The sequence below is a fragment of the Heliangelus exortis genome, chromosome 12, assembly GCF_036169615.1.
Source record: "Heliangelus exortis chromosome 12, bHelExo1.hap1, whole genome shotgun sequence".
NCBI lineage: Eukaryota > Metazoa > Chordata > Aves > Apodiformes > Trochilidae > Heliangelus > Heliangelus exortis.
The window spans coordinates 14,721,476-14,749,321 of record NC_092433.1 but is presented as its reverse complement, the minus strand read 5'-3'; the positions used below and the strand labels follow the sequence as shown (position 1 = coordinate 14,749,321).

Genomic DNA, 27,846 nt, shown 5'->3' with positions numbered 1-27,846 from the left:
TCACAGCAACAAAATGGGCTGGGACAATTGGAATTGCACCTCAGGACCAACAAAACCTGACTGAGGTTTTCCACCCTGGGGGAGGGACATGCATTTCATTATACATCTTTTCCAGTAAAACAGTCCCTCCCTGTGTTGTGCCTATTCCAACTGGCTCGCCCCAGAAGGAGCCCCAAAGAACTCCTCAGCTCTTCTTGGAGGGCCTTTAATCTTCTTGGGAAGCAATGAAGTCAAATCTTCTTTAATGTTGCTTTAATATTGCTGGGAAAGCATCTCTTCACATTAGGCCTGACTAGAAGCAAATGAGAAGTGTGCATGTGTCCGCTTATTTTGCAGCTCACTGAGTGTGAAATCTTGGGCCCTCAGTACTGTGAACCTTGTAGTTGCTTAACAATTTAGGAGGAATTTGATGTTGTCATCAAGTCCAAGACATGTACCTACTGTTGTAGGAGATACAGTAAATGGGAAGGAATCTTTTAATGAGTTTTACTACTGCCTAATGACATTAAGCCTCCAAAGTGTGGAATTTGATTAAGGATAGCGTCTGCTTTGTGATTTTTTTCCTCCATTTATGTCTGTTTGCTACCAACCAGTATTTTGCTTCATTATCTCTCCTTGTTCGGTGTAAAAACCTTCCCTTTGGTGTTTTGGTGTTAAGTTTAGATTTTTCAGTACAGAGGCTTTGTAGTAATGTAGCTATGATGGGTGAAATGGTGGGGAAACTAACTTAGGAAATTAGCTACATAATCGCATTAGTGTGAAGTTGTGCAGCAGACTGCTGTTTTCAGGAAACTGTTCCTTTTATAAAGCATTTAGGCTTTAAGCCTCCAGTGCTTTCACATACCTTAAGATTTGGAATAATAAAAAGTACAGGGGGGGAGGAGGGAGAGAGAGACCTGGGGAGATACTGACCAAACTCCCTGTAATTATCTACTAGAAAATGATGCTTGGGCAATTAGAGTACATGCATTTACACTAAGAACAAACCTGGCACCAACAGGGAAGCCACCCCATCCATGCAGCTAACAGAAAGATTTGGGGAGGAGGATTTCTGTGGTATCTGAGGGGATAGAGACAGTGTGTGCTATGTACAGCAGCTGGCCTGGCAATTTTGGGCACCTCAGTTGTAGCTTAATTATTTAGCACATCCTCAGGCGTTAAGCCCTCATTTTAATGAGGCTCTGTGGTGGAAAAAGAAGAAGGCACAATGTCTGTAAGAGCTCTGCTGCTCTCCTTACATCCTTTCTGTCTGAGAGTGCCCAATGAAAGGCAGCTCTGAGCCCACATGACCCACATTATTATGTACATATGAGTTAATTCTGCGTCTTTAGTTCTTGTTTTTTGCACCTATGCAGCCTTATCTAACAGTCAAGGAGACTTTATATTAAATGGAGACTTTGTCGTCAGTATGTTTAAAAGGGAAATCAAAGTTGGGAATGCTGTGATCGAATACAGTGGATCGGATAATACTATTGAAAGGATTAATTCTACAGATCGGATTGAGCAAGAAATAACCCTTCAGGTGAAGTATATGTTGTGCATGTGGAAAAGTCTGCCCAGCATGATTGGACTGAAAATAGTGGGCGGAGACGTCTGTTGATTTACTCTGCTTCATCTTTTTTTTTTCCCCATCAGGTTTTATCAGTGGGCAATTTGTACAATCCTGATGTTCGTTACACTTTTAATATCCCCATTGAGGATAAACCTCAGCAGTTCTACTGGAATGCGTATGGCCCCTGGCAGCCCTGCAGTAAGCTCTGCCAAGGTGGGTGCTTGGGAGGGCTTTAAAGAAGTCAGTTTTATCCTGGACTTATCTGGGATCAGGGCAGTGCTGTTAAATCCCTCTCCATTTGCTTTCTTAGAGATTCTTACATTTTGGACATGGTTGTTCCCCTGGCTGTCCCAGTAGGTGTTACTGCAGGAGGTGTAGCACTTGCTCTGCTGCCTCGTGGCTTCAGAGCAAAACACCTTTATCCCCCATCCAGGTTAAGCCTGGCAGTCTGCTCTGCAGGTGAGGAAGCTCAGTCACAGGAAAGGTTATGTGGTTTTTCCTAAGACTGCAGAAGGTATTGGTGTCAAGTTTTGGGTCTGACTCCCAGCTGTTCCCCCCTGCCCATGCTGACCCTGATGAAGTTGCAGAGCCTGTCCTTGCACCCCGACATTTAAAAAAATGATGTCTCTTAATTGCTAGTCTAAAGGCAGTGAGCAAAATAACTGATTTGGTTGCTTTCCTGCATGACTTAAACAACATGCATTGGGGTTTATTCTGCATAGGAGAACGCAGAAGGAAACCTGTGTGTACAAGGGAGTCAGATCAGCTCACGGTGTCGGACCAGCGGTGTGATCGGATGCCCCAGCCTGACCCCATCACCGAGCCCTGTGGCACAGAATGTGAATTAAGGTGCACTCTGCTCAGCCGTGTGTATACATTGCATCATATATTTACTGTTTGTCCTTCTTTCCTTTCACCTCTCTCTGTAATTCCTTTTCTCAGCAGCCTACGGTAGACTTAAAAAAAAAAACAAACCAGAAAAGGATTAGCAGTTGCCTCTTTGTCAACTGAGAGGGATTGACTTCCACCAGCTGTGTTTTGAGAGGCGCTTTTCTACATGTTCACATTTCTCTTGTTAGACTAAATTAGTGCTAACTATTAAAAAAATTCATCTAATGCTGAAAAATCTCCCCGTGCCATACACTGCCTGAAGTTCGCATCTGCCTGGATCAGAAATGCTCAGCACTATCCTACAAACAGCCTGCAAAGAGGGAGAAACATGCTCAAAGCAGGAGTGTAACTAAGTCTTGGATTTATCCTCATTTGCTTAAAGAGAATAGACTTAAGTGGAGAGCAGGCTCGGGGCTGTCCCCAGACAACTCCTGGAATGGCGGAGCATGGTCTAAATCATTACAACCCATTTTCCTTTAAAAACCAATCTGTTTTCTTTTCTGGAGCTTAAAGGTAGTGGCATTAAATGCCTGCTGGTGAAGCACTTCAGATGGCCTTGTTTCCCCAGGGGCTTCTCTGGTGTGTTAAACCGGGGGCTGGAGGTTGGGTTGTCGAGGTAACAGCTGTTGCCATTGCAACAGGTTGGAAACTTGAGAAGGGCAAAGGCAGGAGTTTGAAAAGCAGGCAGGGATGTGAAGGCTCCTGCCATTCAGGAGCTATTGACTCCAAATCCCCTTGATCTCATTCTTCTCCTAGCTGAGCTGCAGTTTGCTCTCTGGGCTTAGGAGAAGGGCTCTGTGCTCTCAGCACAGGAGCTTGTAAAAGCCTGGGGGGGCTCCAGGACCTGCTGGGGACAACCCTGGAGCCCCACCCCAGCTCCTGCTGACTCCAGAGTGTCTGACATCTCCCTGGATCAGGCCTCTTGCCAGAGCTGGGGTCAGGGTTGTCATAAAGCAGGGCTATCTCCTTGAAAGCCACCATTGCTATCCCTTGCTGCTCAAGGAGGCACCAGAGCAGGAGTCCACCCATCATCTAAGAGTCAACAGCCCTAATCCCTGCTGACACCTCTGGGGCTTGTGTGTCTTGAAGCAAGTCATTCATGGGTGTTTTGGAGAGCTGGAACTGTTTTGCAGGCAACCTGGTTTGAATATTGAGGCTTTTCTGCCCATAAGAGAGGCACGGTGACAGTTTTATCCCTGCAAGGAGCAAAACCAGGGTTGATTTCTGCAGTTTTTTTGAAGCCACAAAGCATTGGGAAGTATTGTGAAGAGCCAGAACTTCCAGTTCAAGAGTTTAAATTCCTTCTTTACATCCAACACCCACGAGCATATCACCTGCAGAGTCCCGGAGCCCTGCAGCTCCTTCTGCTTTTCCTGCTCCTCTCCAAGGCCTTGGCTTGAAATCCTGGGTGTTTGCTGCATCAGGGCTGACATTTGCTTTCCTTGGCTCAGGTGGCACATCGCGAGGAGGAGCGAGTGCACGGCCCAGTGCGGGCTGGGGTACCGAACCCTGGAGATCTTCTGCTCCAAGTACAGCAGAGTGGAGGGGAAGATAGAGAAGGTGGACGACCGGTTCTGCAACAGCCAACCCAAACCCAGCACGAGGGAAAAGTGCACTGGGGACTGTAATGTAGGAGGGTGGAGGTACTCGGCCTGGACTGAGGTAAGGGATGCTTGTCCCCTCCTCACGTGGGGCTGTCAAGCTGTTTAGGTTGCCCACAGGGTAGAGAAGTTGTGCACAGTGATTCTGTTTCTATTCCTTTCTCTGAAGGACACTGTAGCCTGGTAATCAGCCTGGTAAACCTTCTTTTCCAGTGCAATTACTTTATGCTTTTTAAGCGTAGAATCACAGAATCAGAGTTGTTTTGGTTGGAAAAGACTTTTAAGATCATCAAGTCCAACCATTAACCCAGCACTGCCCAGTCCCCCACTAAACCATCTCAGTACCACATCTATGCATCTTTTAAATCCCACCAGGCTTGGTGATTCCACCACTGCTCTGGGCAGGCTGTTCCAGTGCCTGTCAGCCCATTTGGAAAGAAATTTTTCTTAATATCCAATCTAAAAACACCCATGGTGCAACTTGAGGACATTTCCTATTTTCCTGCTATTTGTTACTAGGGAGAAGAGACCAGTTCCCACTTTGCTACAACCTCCTTTCAGGTGGTTATAGAGAGTGAGAAGATCTGTCTTCATTACATTAAACCTTGCTAGCTGTCTTCCTGCTAGCTGGCAGGAGCCAGGAGGACACGTTACCATCAGTGAAGGACTTCTGAAATTTGTTTCCTTTACACTTTTTAGCAGGATGCATTTCCATGGCCAAGAATATTCCTGAATGCAGACCTAGCACCAGAGTAACGAGCCTGGGGCTTTCCAGGGAGGGCAGATTTAAGAAGGGCAGGCTGGTTAGGGAGAATTAATCTCTCCCCCCCAAAAAATAAAATGAGAACAAGCAGCAGCCATTTGAGAGAACCGAAAGGCAACACTCATAAAAGTAATAATGGGGTTATAACCATTTGTGAAACTCATTGCTGCGAGATTTTATTAAGCTTAGCAAGATTGGATTTTAAAAGGAATATATAAAGTAACAGCCTGTTACTTAGAGTACAAATTGTTCTTCCACAGGTTTTTCTGCAGTCTCTTGACAGTCCTGACTACAAGGGGAGGGGGAGAAGGAAATAAATGGGCTCTCAGCATGTTAGAGAGTGGCAGAAAGTATTTACTCAGTGTTTCTTCTTCCCAGTGCTCCAAGAGCTGCGGCGGGGGCACGCGGCGGCGCCGAGCCATGTGTGTGAACACCTACAATGATGTCCTGGATGACAGCAAGTGCAGCCAGCAGGAGAAGCTGACAGTGCAGAGATGCAGTGACTTCCTCTGCCCCCAGTGGAAAACTGGTGACTGGTCTGAGGTAGGTTCTGGTCATCAGGATGGGCTCATCCTCTGTCCCAAGCGGCTGGTGCCTTCAAAGAGGGAGCTGGTAGCTGGTTTCCTCATCGCTTTGTCCCTGATGTGTTGGTGCCCTGGGTATGGTGGCACCATGCCTCCTGCAGATGGTCTCAAGCCTGTGTACAAGGAGGCTTGAGACAGGAGCAAGGCCACTGGCTTTGTTACTGGTCAAGTGGCCATCTCCCTCCCTGCAAAGCCAAAGGGAGTTGGTTCCTCTCCAGTCCTGCAGTAATTTTCCCACAGTTCTTCTGCAACTTTGGGAAATAAAATACCTTCTTCTGTCCTCATTTTCCCTTGATACTGTTCTCATGAGCCCTGGCAGCTCTGGCTGTCACTGGAGGGCAGGATTTAATGGCTTGATGAGCCCTCTCACTGCTGCTTATTACTGTACCTCTTCCACTGCTTCCTTCACAATTCCACAAAACCATGTCTTGACGTGGGTTTTGCCTGCAGCAGAACCAGGGATGGTGGAGACCAGTCTTCAAAGGCTGCTCATCACCTTTATGGCCAAATAGTTCTTGTTTCTATGGATCACATCCTTTGGGGAAATAATGAAAGGAATTAAGTGGGAACAGAGATTGTTCTCTGCAAAATGTCTGTCTTCTGGGTCAAGCTGCTGGCAGCCCAAACCATGCTGGGGCGCTGGAAGATACTCTGTTAGCCCACAGGAACCAAGACCCTCACTGCACACTCTCAGAGCCAAGTAAGGTTTTTGCAAGCCTCTGGTTACCCCACCATGCCCATCTAAAGCCCATTGAGCAGTGCTCTGAGGCTTTGCTTTACATCTCACAGCTGCAGGAAGTCCAGAGCCTTCCTGGTTTCACTTTGGCTGTGCTGGAGGGTCCTAACCCAGCTGTGCTCCCCATCCTCTGCTCTGGACCAGCTCCTGCCAGCAATCCCATCTCATTGCAAGACCCTCACATCTTTTCCAGCACGTGGCCATTAGCTGAGCAGCCACCTCTCAGCACTGGTTTTTAGGTGGTGGTTTGCAGTTTGCAGTGGGTCTCCAGGTTTCTTTATCATCACAAGGGGCAGGGGCTGAGCTGACAGCACATCCCCAGCACCTCCTGAGCCTCTGCTTTCCTCCTGGCAGTGCCTGGTCACCTGTGGGAAGGGGCACAAGCACCGCCAGACCTGGTGCCAGTTTGGAGAAGATCGATTGAACGACAGGTTCTGCGACCCTGAAACGAAACCCGAGTCGGTCCAGACGTGCCAGCAGCAGGAATGTGCCTCGTGGCAAGTGGGGCCGTGGGGCCAGGTACTGCAGAATAGCTCTGGAGCTCCAGGCTGGTGGGACCTGGGTGCTGGTGACCCAAGTTGGGTGCTGCCCTTCCCTCCGAATCCAGCAGCAGAACTGTGCTGATTGATCTGCACACCAGAGCAGCCCTCGCCCTCTGTTCACCTGGGCTCAGCACATGGCCAGCAATAACAGCACCTGCCCTTTGAGCTAAATTTAATCTGTCTCATACTAAATTGGCCATGATTTAAAAAAAAAAAAAAAAAAAGGTTTCCAAGGTCATGCTCCTAAATCCATATTTAGGCATGTAAATGCATGGCCTAATTTGTCACAGAAAAGCTGTTCCCATTGAATAGCTGTTGTTGCTTTTAATGCTTTTGAGTTTCTGGGTTGGTGAGTGGTTTTTTCTGTTAAAAGACAAGTTGCTTATTTCTCCTGGAGTGTTCTGGCATCTCCTTGTCCACAAAGCTGTTAGCTCCTGACTTAAAGAAAAAAAATGGCAAATTCAGACCAGTTATCCCAGTCAGACTGATTTCCCATCAGCAAAATTGTTCATTAGCTGCTTGTACTACTGTGGGGCTGAACAGCCAGTTTTAATGGAAGATACAGTGCAGCTTCTACCAGCCTATGATTTACTGTGTGCAGCAAAATAAATCATTTATATGCTCACACCTTCATTCCCAAAGAAGCAAGTCAAGTGTGTGAAGCTCTGGTGTGCATTGTGAATTAAAACTTTGACTTAATTTAAAGCTGAAATGCATGAAGTGGAGAGAAACGAGAAGGGAAGCTGGGGTTTATTTTTGCTACTCATGCTGAGTGCCTAAGCTCAGGCTGGGCTGATTAATACTTTCTAACCAAAACAGCTACTCAGACCCAGCACTTTTTTTCTCCTGTCTCTCCTATTTTCTCCCAGTGCACAAGTACCTGTGGCCAAGGCTACCAGATGAGAGCAGTGAAGTGTGTCGTGGGCACCTACGTGTCAGTGGTGGATGATAATGAGTGTAATGCTGCAACCAGGCCAACAGATACCCAGGTAAATCCTGCTATCCTAGCTCCATCTTGTGATGCATCTCCATGCGTATGGAGACATCCAGGCTGCAGCTTCAGGGGATGTGTTGCTGCAGCAAAGGCTTGTTCTGAACTCCAGCCCATGCTGAGCACTGCCTTGGTTCTCTAAGAGCTCATGAGCTGAAGAAGCAGCAGTAGATGAATATGGGAACACAACCAGAGAGTAGGAGGACACATGTCCTGTGGCTTACACAGGGTCTGGGATGCCTGGCTGCAGGACTGGTGCTGTGTAGCTGTACCAGCCACAATTCTGGATGCATCCACCCTGGCTGAATAAATTGAGGAGTGTTGTGCACACCCTGTGCAAATCTGCTAAAGTGGCTTTCCATGCTGTGGTCGCTGGTAGGTGGAAGCAAACGTGTGAATTCCCATTTCAAGCAGAGGATGTGTCCAGGGTATCTGGAGGAGCTGAATAAAACAGCACATTACCATCCATCTGTCAGCTAGGAGAGTCGTAGCGCTTGATGCCCTGCCCAGCTTCGGTCCCGCATGACTTCACAGGGTTTAACTGAGGCCACAGCACTTAGGAAAGGACTGGTTTTTTCCCTTGTATGGAGACCAAGCGCACAATAGTCAAGGGGCAACAAGCCCACTTGTCATCAGCCATTGCTTGGCACGCACATCTCCAGTGTAAGTGGAATCACAGCAATGCGGAAACCATTTAAACCATTTATGCCGTTTGTCAAGAGCTGCTCCCTCCCTAGCAGTGACCATCAGTGTTAATTTCCTTTTTGGCAATGACTGCTTGTAGACTCATGGAGTAAAGTCATGGCTATTCATCATTTCTGTTGCCAGACCTCCCAGGAGATCCTGACAGGACCAGAGCCCTCCTTTTAGGCATCATACCAAGGCTGAGCAGAATGAAATGCTGTCCCCTCAACTTTGCGTGCTTAGTGTGTGGTGAAGATCAGCATGTGGATGTAGGTGGGCTGCAGGGCATCAAAGGGCTGCAATCAGCTCAGCAATGTAACCTTTATTAAGTGGGATGCAGGTCTTGTGTTGAAGGAAAGCAGCTTTGAAGGGAGATAAAGTTGCTGCTTTGCAGATGTGTATTCGTACCAGAACTCTGTCGATGAACTTTCATCTTTTGCCTCAAAAACATCTGGTTTTAATGCATGGAGATGGCACATGGTTATGGGGATCCCTGTTGTAGGGTTCTGAAGAAGTCAAAAGTCCACCAAGGTTCTGCCTGTGAAGCCCTCAGGGGGTATTGATACAAAGTTTTGCTGATTCACCAAGAGGACACAAGGAGAAAACCTGCCAACACACAAGCATGGAGGTCACAGATTTTCAAGACGTTGTGTGTGGTTGATAATTACATCGAAGAGGAGGGGGTTTAACTGAAACATCTGCAAATTCTTAATTTCCCTCTTTTCCCTCAGGACTGTGAAATAGCAGCGTGTCCTCCCCATCCAAATAGTCCTGAAGCCAAGGCAGGCATTCACAGGACACAGTGGAGATTTGGATCCTGGACACCGGTGAGTGTGTGTGTTCTAATACTCTCAGGATTATTTCACAGTAGACAATGTGATGTTTTGAAGTGCATTTGATCACCTTTTCCTTCCAAAGCTCTTGTAATATATATCAGGAAACTTTCTAGCGGGGTGCTTGTTGCTCTTCCTTAGTGCTCTGCAACATGTGGGAAGGGTACCCGGATGAGATACGTCAGCTGTCGGGATGACCAGGGCTCAGTGGCCGACGAGTCAGCTTGTTTCCACCTCCCAAAGCCATCAGCCACAGAAATGTGCACTGTGACACCGTGTGGGCAGTGGAAGGCCCTGGAGTGGAGCTCTGTAAGCATCACGCTGTCTCTTGCAGGACAGCCCCATAGACCACATTGCTGGGAATGTGTTTCATTAATCTGTCACACTGACCCTTTTCTAAGTGGGGAGATAAAGGTTTTCTGCTGTTTGTTGCTAGCAGTAGCTGGCTGCCTGATTTTTCAAAGCTGGAAATGTGACTGTGTCTCCTTTTCCCACTGTAACGCAGTGCTCGGTGACTTGTGGTCAAGGTAAGGCAACGCGACAAGTGATCTGCATCAATTACAGTGACCAGCTGGTGGATAGGAGTGAGTGTGATCCAGATGACCTCCCTGCCACCGAGCAAGACTGCTCCATGTCTCCTTGTCATCCAAACAGCCATGACTACGGCAGGCCCATCCACCCTTTCCTCTATCCGGATCATCGCCTGAAACTGCACCCCGGAGGCAGCCCCAACCGCAACCGTGCCCATGTGCCAGGAGGCAATCAGTGGAGGATTGGCCCCTGGGGTGCTGTAAGTGCCCTGATTTTCTTATTGCTATTTTTTTTTCCTTTTTTCTTTTTTTTCTGGGCTAACCCAGGCTTCCCTCAACATCACCACACAGGGAAAAGGGGGAACCCTTCTCCACGCTCCCCCCCAGCAAGCTGCAGAAGGGCGCAGGCATCGCTTCCCAGCCTCTCAAGGCAAAAAACTGATGGCATAATTTTCCATGAGGCAAAAGCCAACCTCTGCTTCTCTGCCATCTCCTGGGATGTTTACAGCTGTGCAGAGCTGTTGCCAAAGCACAGCAGAGCCTCGATGCCAGCTCTTCTCACCCCAACCAGTCTGCAACGCCTAAAGGGAATTAAGCACAAATAGGATGTCAAACACTGCATTAAAGGCAGTGGGGATTATTCACCTGCTTAAAACTATGCTTGTGTTTATTTTCCTTGCTTATTCAGCAGCTAAGTCATTCCACTGCTGCTAGTAATAGCAGTTTTTTAACTTAATAATGCCTGTTAGCTGTATTCGGTTTCTTAGCTGCACATTCCCACGGTGCAAGGCACTGGGAAGGAGCTGGGAATGCAAAATTATTCCTGGACTCAATGAAGCTGTGGGCAATTGTGTCTTCCAGTGCTCTAGCACGTGTGAGGGGGGGTTCCAGCGGCGGGTGGTGGTGTGCCAGGATGAAAATGGATACACTGCAAATAACTGCGATGAGAAAAGCAAACCCATGGAGCAGAGATCGTGTGAATCTGGCCCCTGTCCTCAGTGGGCTTATGGCAACTGGGGAGAGGTGAGTGCATCCTGGGTTCCTGGCATGGGGGAAGGCTTTTGTTAGTAGGTGGCTGGAAAATGGGAGAAGAGGGAGGTGTTGCTGTGACATTTATTAGAAAGCTTGGTGCCTGAAAGGCAGCCTCTTTATAGATGAGTGAACCCTAGCAACTGCTTGGTGGTGTTTGCCTTTCCATTTGTCATGGGGAAATTTTCTTCCCAGGCAAAGCAACTTTTACAAAAGTTGAGATTATTTGGTTTTCCTTCTTAAGAGAAGTCTAGTTTAACCAAAGGCCTTTTTTCTTAACAAAAGCACTGCTCCATCCTGAAAATTCATCTGAGATGAGCAATTGGGGATGTTAACCTCCAGTATCACACTGGGCCTGGCCATGTAATATCATTGTGGAGCAGCATGAACAGCTTTGGGAAGAGAGAAAGTGAAGCAGCTGGTGCCCTGTGTGAGGCTCATACAGTGTTTGGGGGGATCTGGCCAGAGTGGGTTGGTTGGGAACAGGAAAAAAGATCAGGTCTTGAGAGGTGCTGGTGCTTCAAGTGACTGGTCGACAATATTTTTGCTGCCCAGATAGTGATTCCTCTCTCCTCTGCTGACTTCCAGTGCACGAAGCCATGTGGGGCAGGGACAAGGACACGACTGGTGGTGTGCCAGCGGCCCAATGGAGAAAGGTTTACAGATCTGAGCTGTGAAATCCTTGACAAGCCACCAGACAGAGAGCAGTGCAATGTGCAGGACTGTCCTAGAGATGCTGCCTGGAGCGCTGGTCCTTGGAGCTCGGTACGGCCATAAACTCTTTCTCTTTGTGAACAGTTTTGTGGATATCCTGTAACAACAGATTTAATTTGCTTCAAACCAAGGTGCTAATGCTTCATGTCTTAAAACTGCACTTAAAGAGGATTATTGACGATATATTCAGAATAATGCCTGTTCAGGAAGGGCTTACATTAGGGGAGCTCGAGTCCTTTAATTTAAAAGGCACTTTCTGCTAAGTAGCCACCTTTGTCCATTTTATTACAGTGTGTGAGCACTGTGCATTGAGAGTCTGGGTTCTGGCTGAGTTCTTTGCATATGGATTTAAAACTTGCCATTTAAGCAGTGCATTTCTAGTGAAGTTAAATCGTTCTGATATTTAATGGTAATACTGCACTGTGCACTGCCTGATTTACCAGCCCTGTGTTCTCTGCCAAAAGCAAGATGAGAGAGGACAATGTGTACTGAATGGCATCAACTCCAGAGCATGTACCAGTGTGTATAGATGTGTGTGTATGCCCCTACGTGCCCCCACACACAGCTCTGTGCATTCACACCCATGCTCTGTTTCTGTTCCCATGTATATATAATATGAGTGTGATGTACTGTGCAAAGGCACTTGTAAGCTGTTCTCCTGCATCTCTATGTTTCTGGAGTGTTATTGTCTGGCTTGATCTCCAGCTGCTGGTCTAGATATCATTAAGTCAGCAAGGGATCAGCAAGGTGCTGGAAGGCTTAAAACCCTGGGAGTTTTCTAATAACAAAATAGCGTTTGGAGCAGAGATGTCTCACACTGCTCCTTTGCCAATGAAGATGTTTGCTACAGAGATGCTCTTGCAAGGGCAGAGCAGCCCTGAACCGGAGGGCTGGGATGGTATTTGGGGCTTTGAGATTCTCCCTGGCCAGAGCAGCAGCTTCTGCTGGGCACAGAGCCCCAGTGTGCAGCCAGGACTGAGCCCCACTCCAAGGCAAGTGATGCCCCAGGGTACTTCTGATGTGCTGGAAACCATGGACCTACCGGTTTTGGAGCAGCTTTCCAACAGATGTCCACCTTTATTTTGTGTATTTTGTTATAAAAGCATTTGAAGAAGATTTTAAAAAAAAGAAATTAATTTGACTCAAAAGCACTTTAGAGATAAAAAAAAGGCCTGTTTGTAATGTATTGGACTTCCTTAATTGTCATGGTTTGAAAATTCATCTTGCTAAAACAGAGCCGCCCTTTGTTTTTTCTGTTGGTGCTTTCAGTAACACTCCTCACGGTTTTTATCATACCTCAGTGAGTTAGGCAATAGCCATAAAACTGCCAAACTGGTGTTTATACCGTGCTTCACCAGGACAGGGGGACAGTGACGTGAACTATTTCACTTGAGGTGCTAATGTATCACTCATACACTGATCTAGCTGGTGCTAAAAATGAGCGAGGTGAGCTAAGCAGAGCTCGCCACCCCTGCAGTGCCTTCCCCACGGAATTCCCTCCTGGGAATGCTCCCAGATTTTGGTACCTGTGCCTGGACCATTTGCAAGAACCGAGGGTGTGGACAGAGTTGTGTTGCATTTTGGTGTGGCTCAGCGTTCAGCCTCTTCACAGCTGTTGAGGAGCAGGCTCCAGGGCCGTGTCTGCTCCTGGGTGTTGAAAATGCCAGGGGACCATCCTGTGTTTTGGTTTTGGGTTGGTTTTTCTCACCCAGGAAAAATTCCCTTGACTCTACTAAGTCATATTAACCTTGGGGTCGGGGGGCTCATCCCTTGTTGGGTCTCATGGGAGCGGGGTGGGATGTCAGGCAAACAGGCAGAGGTGAGGGGCATCCTACCCTGCTTGAAGCATCTCCCTCTGGATGCCTGTGGGGCTCGCAGCCCCCAGGCCTCTCACAGGTGAAGGGGCTGCAGCACTGAGCCCCAGTTGTTGGCACAAAGTGACTTGGTTTTTCAGGTCTTAACTACCAAGGTGTCATTTGGCCCTGACATAGGGGACCCCAGAGCTGTTTGAGGACTAATTTGTATCTATGGGGTCAAAAGGGCTTCGTGTCCCTCCTGCAAAATACTCCCCATATATGTCTACCTCGTGCTACTACTGTAGGTAGTAACATCCAAATTTATTTTCTTTAATGTGGTGTCACCTGGATTTGCTTTAGCTCTGTCATGGGTTGCAAACATCATCCTGTAGCTGTACGTGCTTCATCTGTTGGGATGGAGTGTCACTACCATATTTTTTTGGTCACTTTTGAAACAAGAGTATAGTATTAGCTGAAACTTTTCAGCAGTATGAATTTATGTATTTATGTAAAAGTGTATTTATTTTTCCAATATTGTTATTTAATTTTATATAAATATTGCATACATTTATGATGTTTAATGTTAATGTTGAACAGTGAAAATTAAAGACAAGTAGAATGTAATCATAAATGAATTTGTATAATGATTTCTTGAGTCTTTTGCTAAATTGAGATCATATACTTAGTTATGGTAACCTTTTCTAAATTTTCTGAAATGGTACTATAGTGTTCCATCTTCTGACTTGCTTTGTTCTCCAACAGAAACTGTCTTAATAATTAAACTCAGATAAAATTATATGAATTATGAACTTTAGATAACTAATTTCATGCAAGCATCTGATTGGCTTAGCTTCACTCAAGTTGCAGTGAAATTAGCACTATAAAATACATACAAATTAAAGCAGAGTCTGAAGAGTCCAACCCTCAGTCCTGAGGCGAAATTCCACTGGGATTTTTTTTACTGTAAACAAGTGATTTTATCTGGCTGGTTAAATCCAGGTTTTAAAGAGATTAATGAATAAACAGGTTTTGTATGTAAATGATAATTTTAATGCAGGAGACTGGTGAGATACCTTGTCATTATAATGTATGTTCAGAGGAGACTAAGAGGAGGTGACACTTTTTATTTCCTTGCTTATTTAAGAATATGTATTTTAACACTGTGGAATTGTACACCATGTGATAGACCTGACCTTTTTATTAAAACAATGCTTTAGAAAACATGCAGAGACTGTCACCACGATACAGAGAGTTTTTTTTCTCCTCTGGATGCCTTATGGTTTGAACACAGAACCCCATACACACTGAGGAAATCTTGCCATGTTCTCCAGAGCGAGGGAGATGCTCACAAAGAGTCTTGTTACCCATTGCTTCACTTAGAACCCAAAGCTGAACCCACTTGTCTTGGAGCAGATCTGCTCCTTGCCATAATCTCTCTGAAATTTTGGGGTGGTAGAGTTTGCCATAATAATCCAGCTCTATCCTGATACAATTTATGGATGATGCTGAATTCACTTGTCACGAGTTTATCATTCTTCCTGAGTTAGGAAATGGGCACAGAGAAGGTAAAACAATGGTACCTTACAACACCCTGTCCTGGTTCAGTTGGGTGAGCCATTTGGGCTTCCTGGCACTGGGACAAGAATCATTTTTAAATCTGACTTGTGGAAAATTGGTGGGTGGTTTTCAGGGTTTTTTTTTTTTTTTTTTCTTCCCTAAAGATCAGAGTTTTAAAGATAATCTGTTTTAAAGATAATCTGTAATACTTATGGCTCTCAGGTATCAAAAGTTCTCCCTGCTAAGGCAATGTTTTTGTCATTTTTGGCATCTGCAAAGGGGCACTGAGAACTTCCCAGCTCTTTATCAAACAGGCAGAAATGCTGCTCTTGTAGTCTTTGAGGGTCTTTTGATCTAACAATGAAAAATTGGAAGCTTGGCAGGAAATAATTAGAATATTAGCTGGCAAAATGCCAAACTCTCACTGTCAATGTGAATGCAGGTTTGGGTTAGGACAGTGATGCTGGATTCTTTCAGCCAGAGCTGAAAGCTGGTGGCATTGATGGCTTTGCTGGGGACTTTGGCTGCACTCAGGGGTAGAGGTAGCAGCAAAGGGGCTCCGAACTCAGTGGGTAGCAGGACTGCCTGTCCAACAGCCCTGTCAGAGAGATGGTGCTCAGGAGTTTTGATCTTAAGATTGGTGTAAATGGAGAATTCAGGTTACTTGTATTTGATTTTGTCAAAGCACCAATATGTTTACAAAATGCCCTTCCCATTAAGCTGGCTGAAAACAGGCTGTTCAACAGCAATGTTCTCCACGTTGTGGTTCTGATAATATTCTTAGCAGGCAGGATGTCAGCTCTTGCTAAGGCAGAAGTGATACCCAGGGGCAGAATTGGTTGCAAGTGTATATAACTCTGCTCTTCTCTTCCTTTCTTCTGCAATAAATGAATTTGCTCTGACAGCAGCATTACTGAGCTGCTGTCTGATTCTTTACACATGTTTTTGCAATAACAAAGCCATTCTTGGAAATGAAGGGGTAGGCACACTGAACTCTCCAGTCACTCAGTGATTCACGTTGCTTTTTCTGTCCTTCGTTCAGATTATATTGGTTCAGGCTCTGAGGCTGCCACAGCAAGTCTGTATTTCTCTGTAGTGCCAGGTATTATCAGAAAACTAATAAAAACAACCCTGCCCTGGGAGCCTGTGAGAGAAAGACAAATGTTGCTGCAAACAGAGGAAGGTTGCACGGATGGTTCCAGCACCCATAACCCAGGCAGAGGGATGCACTGGGTGGCTTGCTTGTCTTTGGAAAAATAGAAATAGATGCCTTAGTGAAGGCTGAAAAATAGATGATTGAGGCTAAAATGAGAATTTGGTTGCCTGTGGATATCCCCAGCCATCTGTCTGAAGCTGTCTCTGTCTCAGAGCTGTTAGCTGTATTCTCAGGCTGGCCCATCAAGGGTGTTGCCTCTTTTGGGCAGAGATCACTCAGAGCAGTTGACTCCAGGTTCTGCCTGCTGGGTGTGATGATGAAAGGCAAGAAGTTGTCTGCTTTGGTTCTCCAGTCTGAAATAGGCCTTTGACAGTGCAGAACTCTTTGCTTATGTTTAAAAAAAGCAAACCAGACCTGTTTCAGCCCTTCCCTGCACTCTCTGCTATGTGTCACCTGTCCAGAGCAGCCCATCACCAGTGCCCAGCCTCAGCCACCCTCCAAAACTGCATGTCCCTGGCTGACAGCTGGGAATGCACCTGTTCACCATCTCATGCTCATCCCAAAAGGGTAAATGCAGTTAAAATTTTGACTGTAGAGCCTCACTCATTACTCCTCTCTGGCAGGGTTAATGGCTGCTCCTGCAGCTCTTAGCTCAGTGTCCTCCTTCCCAGCCAAGAGTCAGAGCTGGTGGCTCTGAGCTGGTTACAGGTGGGTGAAGCCAGTGGTTGGCAGAGGGATATAACTCTTTTTTCTTTACCCTGCTGCATCTTTTGCCAAATTCTACTTTCCTGGTCAGAGCAGGTAGCTCCATTTGCATTCACTAATGTTTCTTATCATCTCTAGTCCAATGCGTGCTTCTGTCCTAACTTGCTGTAAGATGCTTTCCTTTCTACCCCCAAAGTGAGCAAGTCCTCAGCCCGTCAGCAGCTCTCATCAGCATTTTTTATGCCAGCCTGGAGTGAAACCCTGCAGAAGAGAGGAGGTGATGGCTTGGAGGGTAAGCCTGGGCAGTACAGTGGCTATTTGGCTGCATTTGGTATTCCACAGTGGTTGTCTTTTTACACCTCCCCTCTTACACATTTTCTCAATGAGATGGTCATTTTCTAGGCCCTGCACAGCTGGCCTGGACTTTACCAGGAGGTGGTGGGACTGCTGCTCAGCCTTGACTGGCTTTGGTCTTTGTGTCACAGTCGGCCCATCCATAGCTGATGGCTTCATGAGGTCTGCAGACCACCTACACATGCACACAGGCACCTGCTCACACGCACACACACACACACACACACACACACACACACACACACAGGGGGAGTAAAGCAATAAATCAAAGGGCAGCAGCTGGGAGCATTTGTCTCCCAAAGCCCTGGCTTGGAGTGTGGGAACTGAACTCCATGTTAGGCTACAGGAGATGTGCTAGAGCAGTGATGGGTGTTCAGGGATGAGCTGTGAAGTTCAGCCTCTCCAAGCAGGTCCCTGAGCTGGGTGTTGGGAGGTCTGTGGGGTTTTGGCCCACAGTCACTCTGTATAGCTCAAACTGCAATAATTGCTCAGATTCTAGGGGTTGCAGCACGTAGAAACAAGGATGTGTGGTGGTGAGGGAGACTAAGCACAGAGAGATATACCACATTTCTAAGTTGCCTGGTGACTGATTTGGGCAGTCATTAAGGAAAAATGAGGTAGTCAGTCTTGTTCCAAAGGCACTTAATGCTCTGTGGCTGTTTTAATTCTCACTAGCTCACAGGGGAGAAGAGTGAGCCAGCAGCATGGATGAAAATCTGTCTGATACCCAAGACCATATGCAGGCTGAGAGTATTTGATCTCTAACACATTAAGCCAAGGAGGCTTTTTTCTTAATAAAATTGGGAAGCAAGAAGCAGCCCAGCATTACTACAACCCCCTGAAGTGGTGCACACCTGTACGATAGGGCTGGTGTTCCTTGGAGAGCTCTTTACTTTCTATTTCACTCCATCTGACATGGAGAAATCCTGTTCTTGAATGGGACTCCTAAATGGTGTTATAATGCAACTGTACACTAAAAATATGAAGTGTCAGTTCTCCTGGGCTGCTCGCTGCTTCAATTGCTATTCTTAAAAGTGCCACAGCGTGGAAAATAGGCTTCATCAGTGCCCTCCACATGCCATTATATCAGCATCCTTGGGTAGCTCACACATTTCCTCCTAATTTGAGGAAATGGCATCTCACACCTCCCTCCCTGGAGGGACCTGCAGAGGCTATTTTGGGGGCCTCTGCTTGTTTGCTGTTCAATAGCATGGAGCAGGGCGGGGACACAACTTTTCAGGCAGCTTTGTGCATTGACAGCCCTGCTGATTTCCACAGCCAGTGGAGAAGTCTTTTTTATGGGTTTTAACAACAGGGAAGGTGAAAAAGAGGGGAGGGAAGGTGGTGGATGCCATAGTAGAGGAGGTGCATGGCTTCTCCTGGTTTAGTTACCTGCTTTTCTCCTTTATATCCTGTGAGGTTTACCAACTCAGGGAAACTATTGTGTTGACTTCAGTGCTCAGGGCTTTGAATCTTGCAGGAGTTAAAAGAGCCTCCACCCAAGAGCATCCTTTCCTCTAGGGCAGTCGGTGCTGCTGGAGGCACAGGCTCCAGACACACCAGAGCCTTCTTTCTGCTATAGCAACACGTCAAGTTGTACCCTTCCTTCTGAGAAACTGCCCCTTTTTGTTGTTTCTTTGGTTTTGGGGTTTTTTTTTAACCTATTATGAGACATCATCCCAGGTCTCTGCAGCCTGGGTTGGTGGCAGAAAGGTAAAAGTTTAGTGTATTATTTTGTTTCTCCTTTTTGCAAACAACCACTTGGGAAACTCTGTGCCTCAGCTATGGAGCAGAGCAACTGGGGATGAGAGCCCCAGCATGAACTGCAGGGTGAGGCAGCCTGGATGTCCCCTCTTGCCTGTGCCTGGGGCAAGGACCACTCCTTAGGAACAGTGGGACAAAGCCTGCTCTTGTTCTTGTGCTTGCCAAGGACTGCCCTCTGGCTCCAGAAGGCTCCTTGAGATGTTTCCACAGGGGTTTTGGACAATGTTCCCTGACATACTTGGACTATACACTCTAAAATCCCTGATGTTCGTGTCTTTTTTTTCCTGTCCTCCCATTTCTCGGGGAAGACAGCAGGGATTAAGCATTTCCAAAGCCTCTCCCAAACTGTAGTGCAATGCTTTGGTTTGTTTTGCTCAGGTCTTGGGTCCAGTTGCCCTCCTTTGAACATGGAGACCACTCTTCCTTTTTAATTGTACAACAATCAGATGTATTTCTGGCCTCCCACCAGCTAAAATCTCCACGCCCATGGGCTATCAGTAGCTGTGTGTGTTAAGGTATGGTTCCCTTCCAAAGTTTTGCAGGAAAGGAAAGCCTGGCTGGGTGAATCCTGCTTATGGAGCCCTTGTGAGACCATGCTTTAGCAGATCAGTGGGAGGAATGGAGTTTCAAAGTAACCAGCAGCAAATATTTCCTGAACACCTCCTAAAGTGCTGCAGCCACTGGAGAAACCATAGCACAGAGCTATACCTGGCTTTTAAGCCTGTTGTTTGTATCACTGGAGTCAGGGGTGTTACCTGCTGAAGTCCCTTGCTGTTGTGAAGCTTAAGTTGGTCTGGATGCCACAGAGCTTGGCATGACATGCAGAAGCTCAGACATTTTAAGACTTCTGGTAAAGGTTGAGCTGGTGAGGAATGATCCAGGCTTTCCTTGGTGGTGTCTCCTGATGTCCTTTGTGCTCAAGAGACTTCAGAGATGCCGATGTCACAGGGCTGTGATTTCAGCATCTGATAGTGACAGTAGCAGGTTATAGTAGGAGCTCATGTGCACTAACAGGGTGCTGACATGGAACTGAGGGTGCCTGGTCAGTCTCTGTGCTGGGGCAGAGGTTTTGTGCAAAGCTCTGCACAGGAAGGGGGTGTAAATTGTCATAGGGCTCCATCGTTTTTCTGCTTTATTTCATCCTGCACATGTTTTAGCTCAGATGGTTGGAAAGGATGAACAAGGGTTTTTCTTGTGAGCGCTTACTTTCCCTATAATCCTTAATGTGTGGAAATCTAAACCGACAAGGATTGATTTTAATTTCCTTCAAAAAGTTGCTCCTGGCAGAATCTGATAAAGCTGGTTTTAGTCTAATTCTTCCCAGCCCCTAGCCCTGCCCTTGCTGAGCTATCGGAGCATACCTATCTTTAGGAATTCATTTGGTGATCACCACAGCTTGCATTCATTATCTCAAATACCTCCCAAATCGTGGGGCTGATGCACGGGGGAGGGCTGGAAAAGGGCCCTGATGGCATTTTGTGAAACTTCTCACTTTTGAGGGAGAATGTCCCCAGATTCCTGCTGATGGTTTGCTTTCCTGCCCCACGCTGAACTGCCCGTTCAGTGCAGAAGGTTGGAGCTGCTCAACAGCTCTTGCCTGCTCTGTGCTGCCTCTTTCTTTTTGCCAAGATTTGCTTATTTAGATTTGCTTATTTGCACCCCGGGTTGTTCAGTCCTTTTGGTGCTAGGCTGAGCTCATTCACAGCCCTCAGCTGAGCCTCCACACAAGCTCCCAGTGCAGAAGAGCAGGTTACTGTCTTCTGCAGAAGGGTCAGAGTCTGGGCCCAACTAGACAGAAATTTTCTTTAAAAAATGTAAGAGCTTTTGGGGTACAAATTCTGGTTTTTGCCTCCTACAGAGCCAATGAATCGAGTAGAAGCCTTCCTATGTTAGAGATGTCTTAGAGGTGTTCCCTCACCTTCCAAAGTGTCACAGTAAGAAATGCAGCAAGGGTTAGTTTAAAGCAATTTGCACATACTTGGTAAAACAGAATTATATTTGCCATTCCTGAGCTCTGAAACAGAAAACAAATTTCTGTGGAAACAAAAACACAAGGTTTCCACTGCTCTGGAGCCGAGCGATGAATGGCAGGAGAGATTTAATGTTGTGTTCTGACCTTTCTGGAAACAGTTGATATGGAAATATTTTTGTCATCTTTCTTCAAACTTTTTTTCTTACATTTATTTAAACTAGGCAGTGTATTTATTTGAAAAAATCAGCAGCATGCCAATCCCCAGTTCTTGGCACGTTAACAAAACTAATCATGCAATAAACATAATACCCTTAAATCTCTGCTCAAACGCTTTGATCCTAATGCTATTAGGAAAGTCCTTTTGTTCTTATTCTCTATGTAAAGCACCAGGTGTGACTGTGGTAGTTTTAGGAGATAATAAAGTTAATAACAAGAGGAAGGTTTACCAGAGTCTTAAGTGAGATGGCTATAGGTGATATTTTGAAATAGAACTTCTCTATGATTTTATGGGCCACTGTTATCTTGGTTTGGCTTGGTTTGTTTTTTTTTTTAAAGAAACAACACAATATGTTGGTTTTGCACCATCCTCCATGCCTGGTTATCCTCCCAGGTTCACTCAGGGGTGCTGTTTGCTGTCGTGCCTCTACTACAGGCATTTCAGAGACAAATTTCCAAGTGCTGAGGGGGAGGCAGAGGCAAGTTGACCATTGGGCATCCTAGAGCCAGGTGTTTCTTGACTCTAGGAAGTTGGTGAGTGAAGAAGTCAATACAATACCTTGTCTACACCTTCAGGGCTGGATCCAGAGGTGATTAAAACCAGTAGAAGTCTTCCTGTTGACTTCAAAGAGCCTTGGATGAGGCTCCACAGAGAACCACCAGTACCTTGAGGTGTTTCCTATAGAAGTTGGGGGATAGGAAAGACATCAAGAAAGAGGAACATGAAAAGAGTGATTTTATCTGTGCTTTTCAAATGTTTTAAAGGAAGCAAGGGGAAAGCTTACCTCACTATGGCACTTTTATTGATAGATACCATAAGCAGACAGCAGCATTTGCAGTGATGAAGAGTCCTGCTAATGAAATGCAAAGTTTCTAGTTTTCTAGTCCTAGTTTTCTCCTAGGTCCAAAATAAATGATGAGGCTGATAGCAGTAGGTGTATTACATCCCTAAGTCATGTGGCACTCAGGTAAAAACCACCATTAATTTTTTTTCTGCATGTGGCTCACATATGCTTGAAGTCTACATGCCTAATGAGAGTTGGAAATCCCAGAGACGACTTAGAAGGAGGTTATGAAGTAGATTCTTTGCAAAGGAATTATCAGTCTCTGATGCTTGGTTAAATTAGATTGTTCAACCTTCCTTTTCTGTCAGTGCAAATGAGATCATAACTCACATGTACATGAAAGCAAATGGGTGGTTTAGAGGTAAAAATGCACAGCTGCCTCACTTTGATTTATATTAAAGACAGACATAGAAATAGATTAATTCCAGCATCTTGGGAATTGCACTGAAGTATTAAAAAAATTAGGCAAATTATGCCTCAGCCTCTGGATGCACTGAGGTATGCATGACAGTGAGATAAATGTCAGAATTAGGCTCGATGCCAAAGGTTAAGCAATCTGTAGGAAAGGGATAGCAATTTTGGAAATGACTGGCATCTTACTGATGGTGAGATCAAATATTTGTCAACCAGCTTCAGGCCACCAGACACGTCCTTGTGTTGTTGCACACCAAGGCTGTTCTGTAGTGGATCTGATTTATTTTTAAGTTAAAAAAACCCAGACATGTACTTGGCTGTACTAGCTTGGGATGTTGGGCAAGAGAGAGCCCTGATCAAGGGTGTGAATTTATGATTAAGCTTTGGCTGTCACAGTAAAGTGGCATCAACCTGAGTGGAGAGTGTTTCCTGAGGAGCACTTGGATTTTTGCTAAATTATTGGTGTTGGTCCTGAGTAGTGAAGAGATGAAAGTATTAGAAATTTACAAGTAGGTTTAGTAGGATTTGACATTTCTTTCTTGCTACTGAAATTCATTGCCTGGAAAGAGATGTAGAAAGAATGAAAAAATTAACTTCTGATGAAATATGAAGGCTTATAAAAATAGGATAGCATTAACCTAGTCTTTTTTCTTTTTTTTCTTTTTTTTCTTTTTTTCTTTTTTTTTTTCTGTTGATACTAAAGAAAAAAAGCAAGTTTACGAATCTGGGTAACTCATGGAAGTCTTATTTTAGAACAAGGGTCAGCATTTCCTTTGCTCCTCAGTGCAAAACTGAATGTTGTTTTTGGGGAGTTTTGTCCTATCTTGAAATTGGAGCTGGGCTCAGGATAACTCAGAGGCAGCCAGGGGAGCATCATTAATGGCCCTTAAACCCCACAGATCTCAAGGGCCCTCAGCTACCTTTTGTCCACTGTATTGATCTTGCTGCAGGAAAACAGCCTTTTTTGAAACAGCCTTTGTGCAAGTGTTTAAGCAGCAACATCTGATCTTAGGAGTTACATCCATCCCTCTCCACCCTGCGCTGAACATCTCCATCTTGAAGCAAGTTTCTGCTCTCTTGCCTGTTCTTTGTGCACCTCTGAACACAACAGGGGCTGAATGATTTGGAAGTATTTTTATATAATTTAAAATAATCACAGCTACCAATGCATACCCCAATTTCTATTCTAATAGATCTTCCAGAGCCCCTACATATATAAATTGTAGGTTTTCAGCTTTCAAACATATTCATAGACTGGGAAGAGCTCGGGCTGTAATTTATTTCTCAGGAAATATAGTGATGGAGTGGCTCCAAAACAAAAGAAGAAGCCTCATCTCTGAAAAGAAAACACAACATTTTATATTGAGACAGGGCTGAACCAGTGTGTTTTTGCTCCAGGATTAAACCAGGATGCTTTTGACATAGCATGTAATGGCTTGCATAACATGTAATGAAGGAATTGAAGCTGAGTCTCTGTGTGCATCATGCTGAGTAAGAGGCTTGTTCTACACGAAACTGTCATATTAAATTCTTGTCGTGATTCCAGACCCCTTTGATTCTTAAATCTTTTGGAGGAGACTAATCTGAAATCAAAGTGAAGTTGCTTGGGGTTTGCATGCCAGGAGTGGTCACATTTGAAAAAGTTCAGTGAACCTGCAGAGGGAGGTTGAAATTAGTTGCTTCACTACAAAGCAAGCTTACAGCTAACATACCTGCTGATTTCCTTTTTGCTTTGATTCTTCAGGCTCTGCCTTCTTGCCACCTTCTGAGTTGTTTTCAAAATGCATAAATCTTAAGGATGAGCATGTCCTGGTTTCAGTCTGAATAGTTAAAAAAAAATTTTAAAAAAATCAGTCTACCCTGCTGAAACAAACATGAGTTTGAATACAAAGGACATGGAAAGGCTGCATTTTTCCTTTCTGCCTTTTCCTTCATGCAGTTATTTCCCTCTCTGAAGGTGTATTTTGCACTTTACTCTTCTGATTTATCAACATTTGACCTCCCTTTGTACCAAGGTAAATGGAAATGGTTCCTTTCAAGTTCTATGTAGATACTAAGGGCTTCTGCCTTGATCCCTGTAAGATGACTCTGCTCCTTTGAAACCTCTGGAGCAATGCCAGGAATCCAGCCTGTTATCCCTGCTGAATGGCAGCTGCTTTTTTTTTTTTTTTTTTTTTTTTTTTTTTTTTTAATATTGCCTTTTTGGGGGGCTTGGACCAAAAATATTAGGCAATATTCAGTGCAAACAGCACCATTTCCAGCAGTTCAATCCTGCCCTTTCGTGTCCCCATCAAGCTTTGTGTAGGCTGCTGGGGACCTGGGGATTTGTTTTTTTGGTCCAGTTAAATGAAAAACACCCTGGGTAGCCATGGCCCACAAATGACCATGCAGATGGCCCTGCCTGAAAGCTGATCTGTTGTTACTTTATATTTACAGTGTTCTGTCTCCTGTGGAAGGGGCCAAAAGCACCGCAATGTGTACTGTTTGTCAAAGGAAGGGAGGCATGTAGAAGAAGATTATTGCAAGCACCTTGCTAAGCCCAATGTGCAAAAGAAATGCAGAGGGGGCAGATGTCCGAAGTGGAAAGCAGGAGATTGGGGACAGGTGAGACACGTTGTATTCCCCTTTCAACCCTTTGATATCCTTCCTTGGTCAGGTTGGCTCGCAGCTCGTTCTGCCATCACTTCTGTCCTCTTGAATTTTTTGAGGGTAAAATCTTCAGATGGTGCAAATCAGTGTAGCTTCATGGGTAGGAGTGGAGCAGCTCTGATTGGTGCCAGCTGAAAACATGGCAGCTTGGTTTTAGTGTCTATCTGAAAGCAGATTCCTTGCTATATATTTTAAGTTTCTGCTAGAAAAGGCATTAGTATATCATATTTAAGAGAATTTATTCACATTCTTAATATTATTATTTAAGTATGCCACGTGCCAAGCAAAATCTTCCTTATTTTTGAGAAATCTGAAATTAATTTTATTACCAGCTTCCTAGGAAAGCTTAAGGAATAACCAGAGCTGTTCATTAACAATGCTTTTCACTACTTTCTGTTTCTTAACAAGCTCCTCGCTTGATTTTGCTTCATTAAAAAGTCAGACTCTGATGAGTAGAGGCTGCTGGAAATGTGAAAGTGCTTGGAGTTATTAAGCTTCTTGTTTGCTGAAAGCATACCTCCAATCCTTGTTTTCCTGAAAATAATGTCTTTGTCATCACCTTGAATCTGCTGCATTACATTTTTATCTCTGAACCTTGCTTTTCCCTCTGCCTCATTAGCGTACTAATCAGCAGCAGTATTGAAAACCCTAGATTAAATGAACTGCTAACTTGTAAAACATCGAGTTCTCTTGTGGTCTGTCTTCCAAACTGAGGTACAGAACACCAATTCTCACTGCTTGTGAGTCCCATGAAAGAGAAACCATTAACATCTCTGGGCAGACAGGCAAATGTTGGAACCAGGGCAGCAGACTGGTGTTTCATGTCAACTGTTGAAAAAGGCAATAAACCCATTGATGTTCTGTGATTATTTTCAGACTTGTATTTGTTGGGGTTTTTTTTTTAAATGCTTACCTTTGAATTCCTAGGATAAGGGGTGTTTGCTGCTGTGTGTGTAAAGGGCTACATGTGCATTTGCCCTGGAGGTTTAGTTTCTAGGTCTGTGGTCTCTACCCAGGGCATGTCTGGGAGCACCCAGGTAGCCCTGTGAAGTGCTCCCATATTGGAAATTAAATCAATATTGCCACCTTTGTTACCCACAAGGACTTAAACTTCCAGTTTGTAGAAGAAGCTGGAATGAAAAGGGAAGAAACTCCGGGCTATTAGGTGGCCTTGTCATATATGATTTGCACCTCATTGAAAATAACTGCTCCTGAAACCAATTTTTTATAGCTAATAATTGTAAACATAATAATGTAATGGTCTGTTGATTGTGTTAAAACACACTAATGTTAATTGATAAAAGTGTTTTTAAAATTCCCAATGTTCTACCACATAATCAAAATTACTTTTATGCAAGTGGAGAAAGGCACCCAAGTTAATAGGAGGATGAGGGGTGATTAATGGTCTGAGGTAATCTCTTGTGACTAGGCAATTAAGGAATATTTGTATGCTAATGCTAAAACCCAGAACAGGCAGCACATTTCCCTGATGGTGGATGTGCTCAGCCAGCCAGGGTCTTGCTTGGTAAAAAATAATGGGGTAGAAACACCCATTCTGCAATATCAAACTCTGCTTCTGGAAGGCACATGAAGTGCTCTGCAGTGATTTCCTTGTGTCCTGCCCCTCACTCGTGCTGGCAGCATTTCCCTTTGCCAGTGACAGGTGAAGACTTGAGGCTGTCAGACATTTGCAGCACCTTGTGAGAGGTGCACCTTGCAAAAGGTTTGGTGCCTTAGAGCTGAGGTGGATTGAGGTGCTGAACTTCTCCTGAAGTGTAGGAAACAGGCAGGGGTTTGGCACTCGGGATACCCAGCAGATCAGGATCTAAATGGGCATGGGAAGCCCCTGTCACCTTCCCCATCACTGGTGACACTCCTGAAAACAGGAGCTGTAATCAGGTTGCACTCAGATACCATCAAAAAAAAAAAAGGTTTCTGAAGGTCTAATTGCCTCTGAAAGATAATCCCAAAGCTGAGCTGCTGTGAGCTGGCCACCTTTTGTACTAGGTAAACAGGCAAAAGTCTGTGTGAGAAATGAGGCAAGGTTTTCCCATAAAAGTGAATCCTCCTTCTTGCCATATACCCACAGGATCTGTTGCATGTGCTTCTAGGGTTTGTTTTTTAGTTTCTTTCTTTTCCTTTTTGGAGAAGGAATGATTAAAAAAATCAGGATTTAAAAAATAAGGGAAGGATTAAAAAGCCAGCTAAGCCAAGTGCTTTGCTCCCAGGTTTTTTTCTTTCTAGATGTTTTGGATTTAGAGGCTTGGTAATTCTGTTCTAGATTGTTACGAATGCACTTTCCTGCAGCCAAGCATTTTTAATACATCTGTGGTAATCGGAAGGGAAGGAAAAAGGCTTTTTCTCCAAGTTTTATATGTGCTTGCGTCTGCAATGAAATGTCAGATTTAATGTGTTTGCATCTCCTAAGTAATCTCAATTATGGCCATTTACCTTTCACTTAGCAAAAATACCAATGTTTATTCTGCTGTCTGGTATTTACACATTACAGCTACAGGCTGAAATCCAGCTTTGTCTTAAAAAAAAAGCAGGTAGAGCATCAGGTAGAGCTTCTCCATAGCTGAGCTGTCTCTCAGCAGTTTGGTGATTGACTTTCTCCGTGGAGAAAGGAGCACTGCAGGGACAATATAGAGACTCTGTAGGAAGGACAATCAGGCTGCCTGGCGCCTGGCATCCCATGGGGAAAATATAAGTACAGCAAAATTTGGCTGTCCCAAAAATGAGTATCTTCTGGCAGTGTCAGCCAGCTGTATTTCCTCCAGGCAGGCAGAGCTTGGCTGACCAGTACTCTGGATTAAAATAGCCAGGATGAAATGATGTAAAAACCCACTTTTTCCTGCCTGTCAGGCAATGGTGTTATTCTGAAGCCAGGCAGAGCCCCAGCAATACTGATGCTGCAGGTGGCAGGAGGAAGCACCAAGAGATGCCATCCCTTGGACCCCTCTCACCA

At 45.1% G+C, this 27,846-nt stretch overlaps 1 protein-coding gene across 5 annotated transcripts in view; it reads left to right on the top strand.

The window, feature by feature from the left end:
* Positions 1 to 27,846, top strand: part of ADAMTS9 (ADAM metallopeptidase with thrombospondin type 1 motif 9) — an 83,241-nt gene that overhangs the window by 34,559 nt on the left and 20,836 nt on the right. For 3 of the 5 annotated variants that reach the window (XR_011728265.1, XM_071756213.1, XM_071756212.1), the window contains exons 17-29: positions 1,356 to 1,522; positions 1,636 to 1,765; positions 2,275 to 2,401; positions 3,895 to 4,105; positions 5,186 to 5,350; positions 6,482 to 6,646; positions 7,539 to 7,658; positions 9,076 to 9,171; positions 9,319 to 9,486; positions 9,683 to 9,967; positions 10,569 to 10,730; positions 11,325 to 11,501; positions 24,666 to 24,833. Coding sequence is in view for 4 of the 5 variants with exons in the window: in XM_071756213.1 (XP_071612314.1) it covers positions 1,356 to 1,522; positions 1,636 to 1,765; positions 2,275 to 2,401; positions 3,895 to 4,105; positions 5,186 to 5,350; positions 6,482 to 6,646; positions 7,539 to 7,658; positions 9,076 to 9,171; positions 9,319 to 9,486; positions 9,683 to 9,967; positions 10,569 to 10,730; positions 11,325 to 11,501; positions 24,666 to 24,833 (2,141 nt within the window). In the remaining variant the exon portion in view is untranslated. The remainder of the gene's footprint in view (positions 1 to 1,355; positions 1,523 to 1,635; positions 1,766 to 2,274; positions 2,402 to 3,894; positions 4,106 to 5,185; positions 5,351 to 6,481; positions 6,647 to 7,538; positions 7,659 to 9,075; positions 9,172 to 9,318; positions 9,487 to 9,682; positions 9,968 to 10,568; positions 10,731 to 11,324; positions 11,502 to 24,665; positions 24,834 to 27,846) is intronic. The other 2 variants (XM_071756215.1, XM_071756214.1) reach the window with 1 other exon arrangement.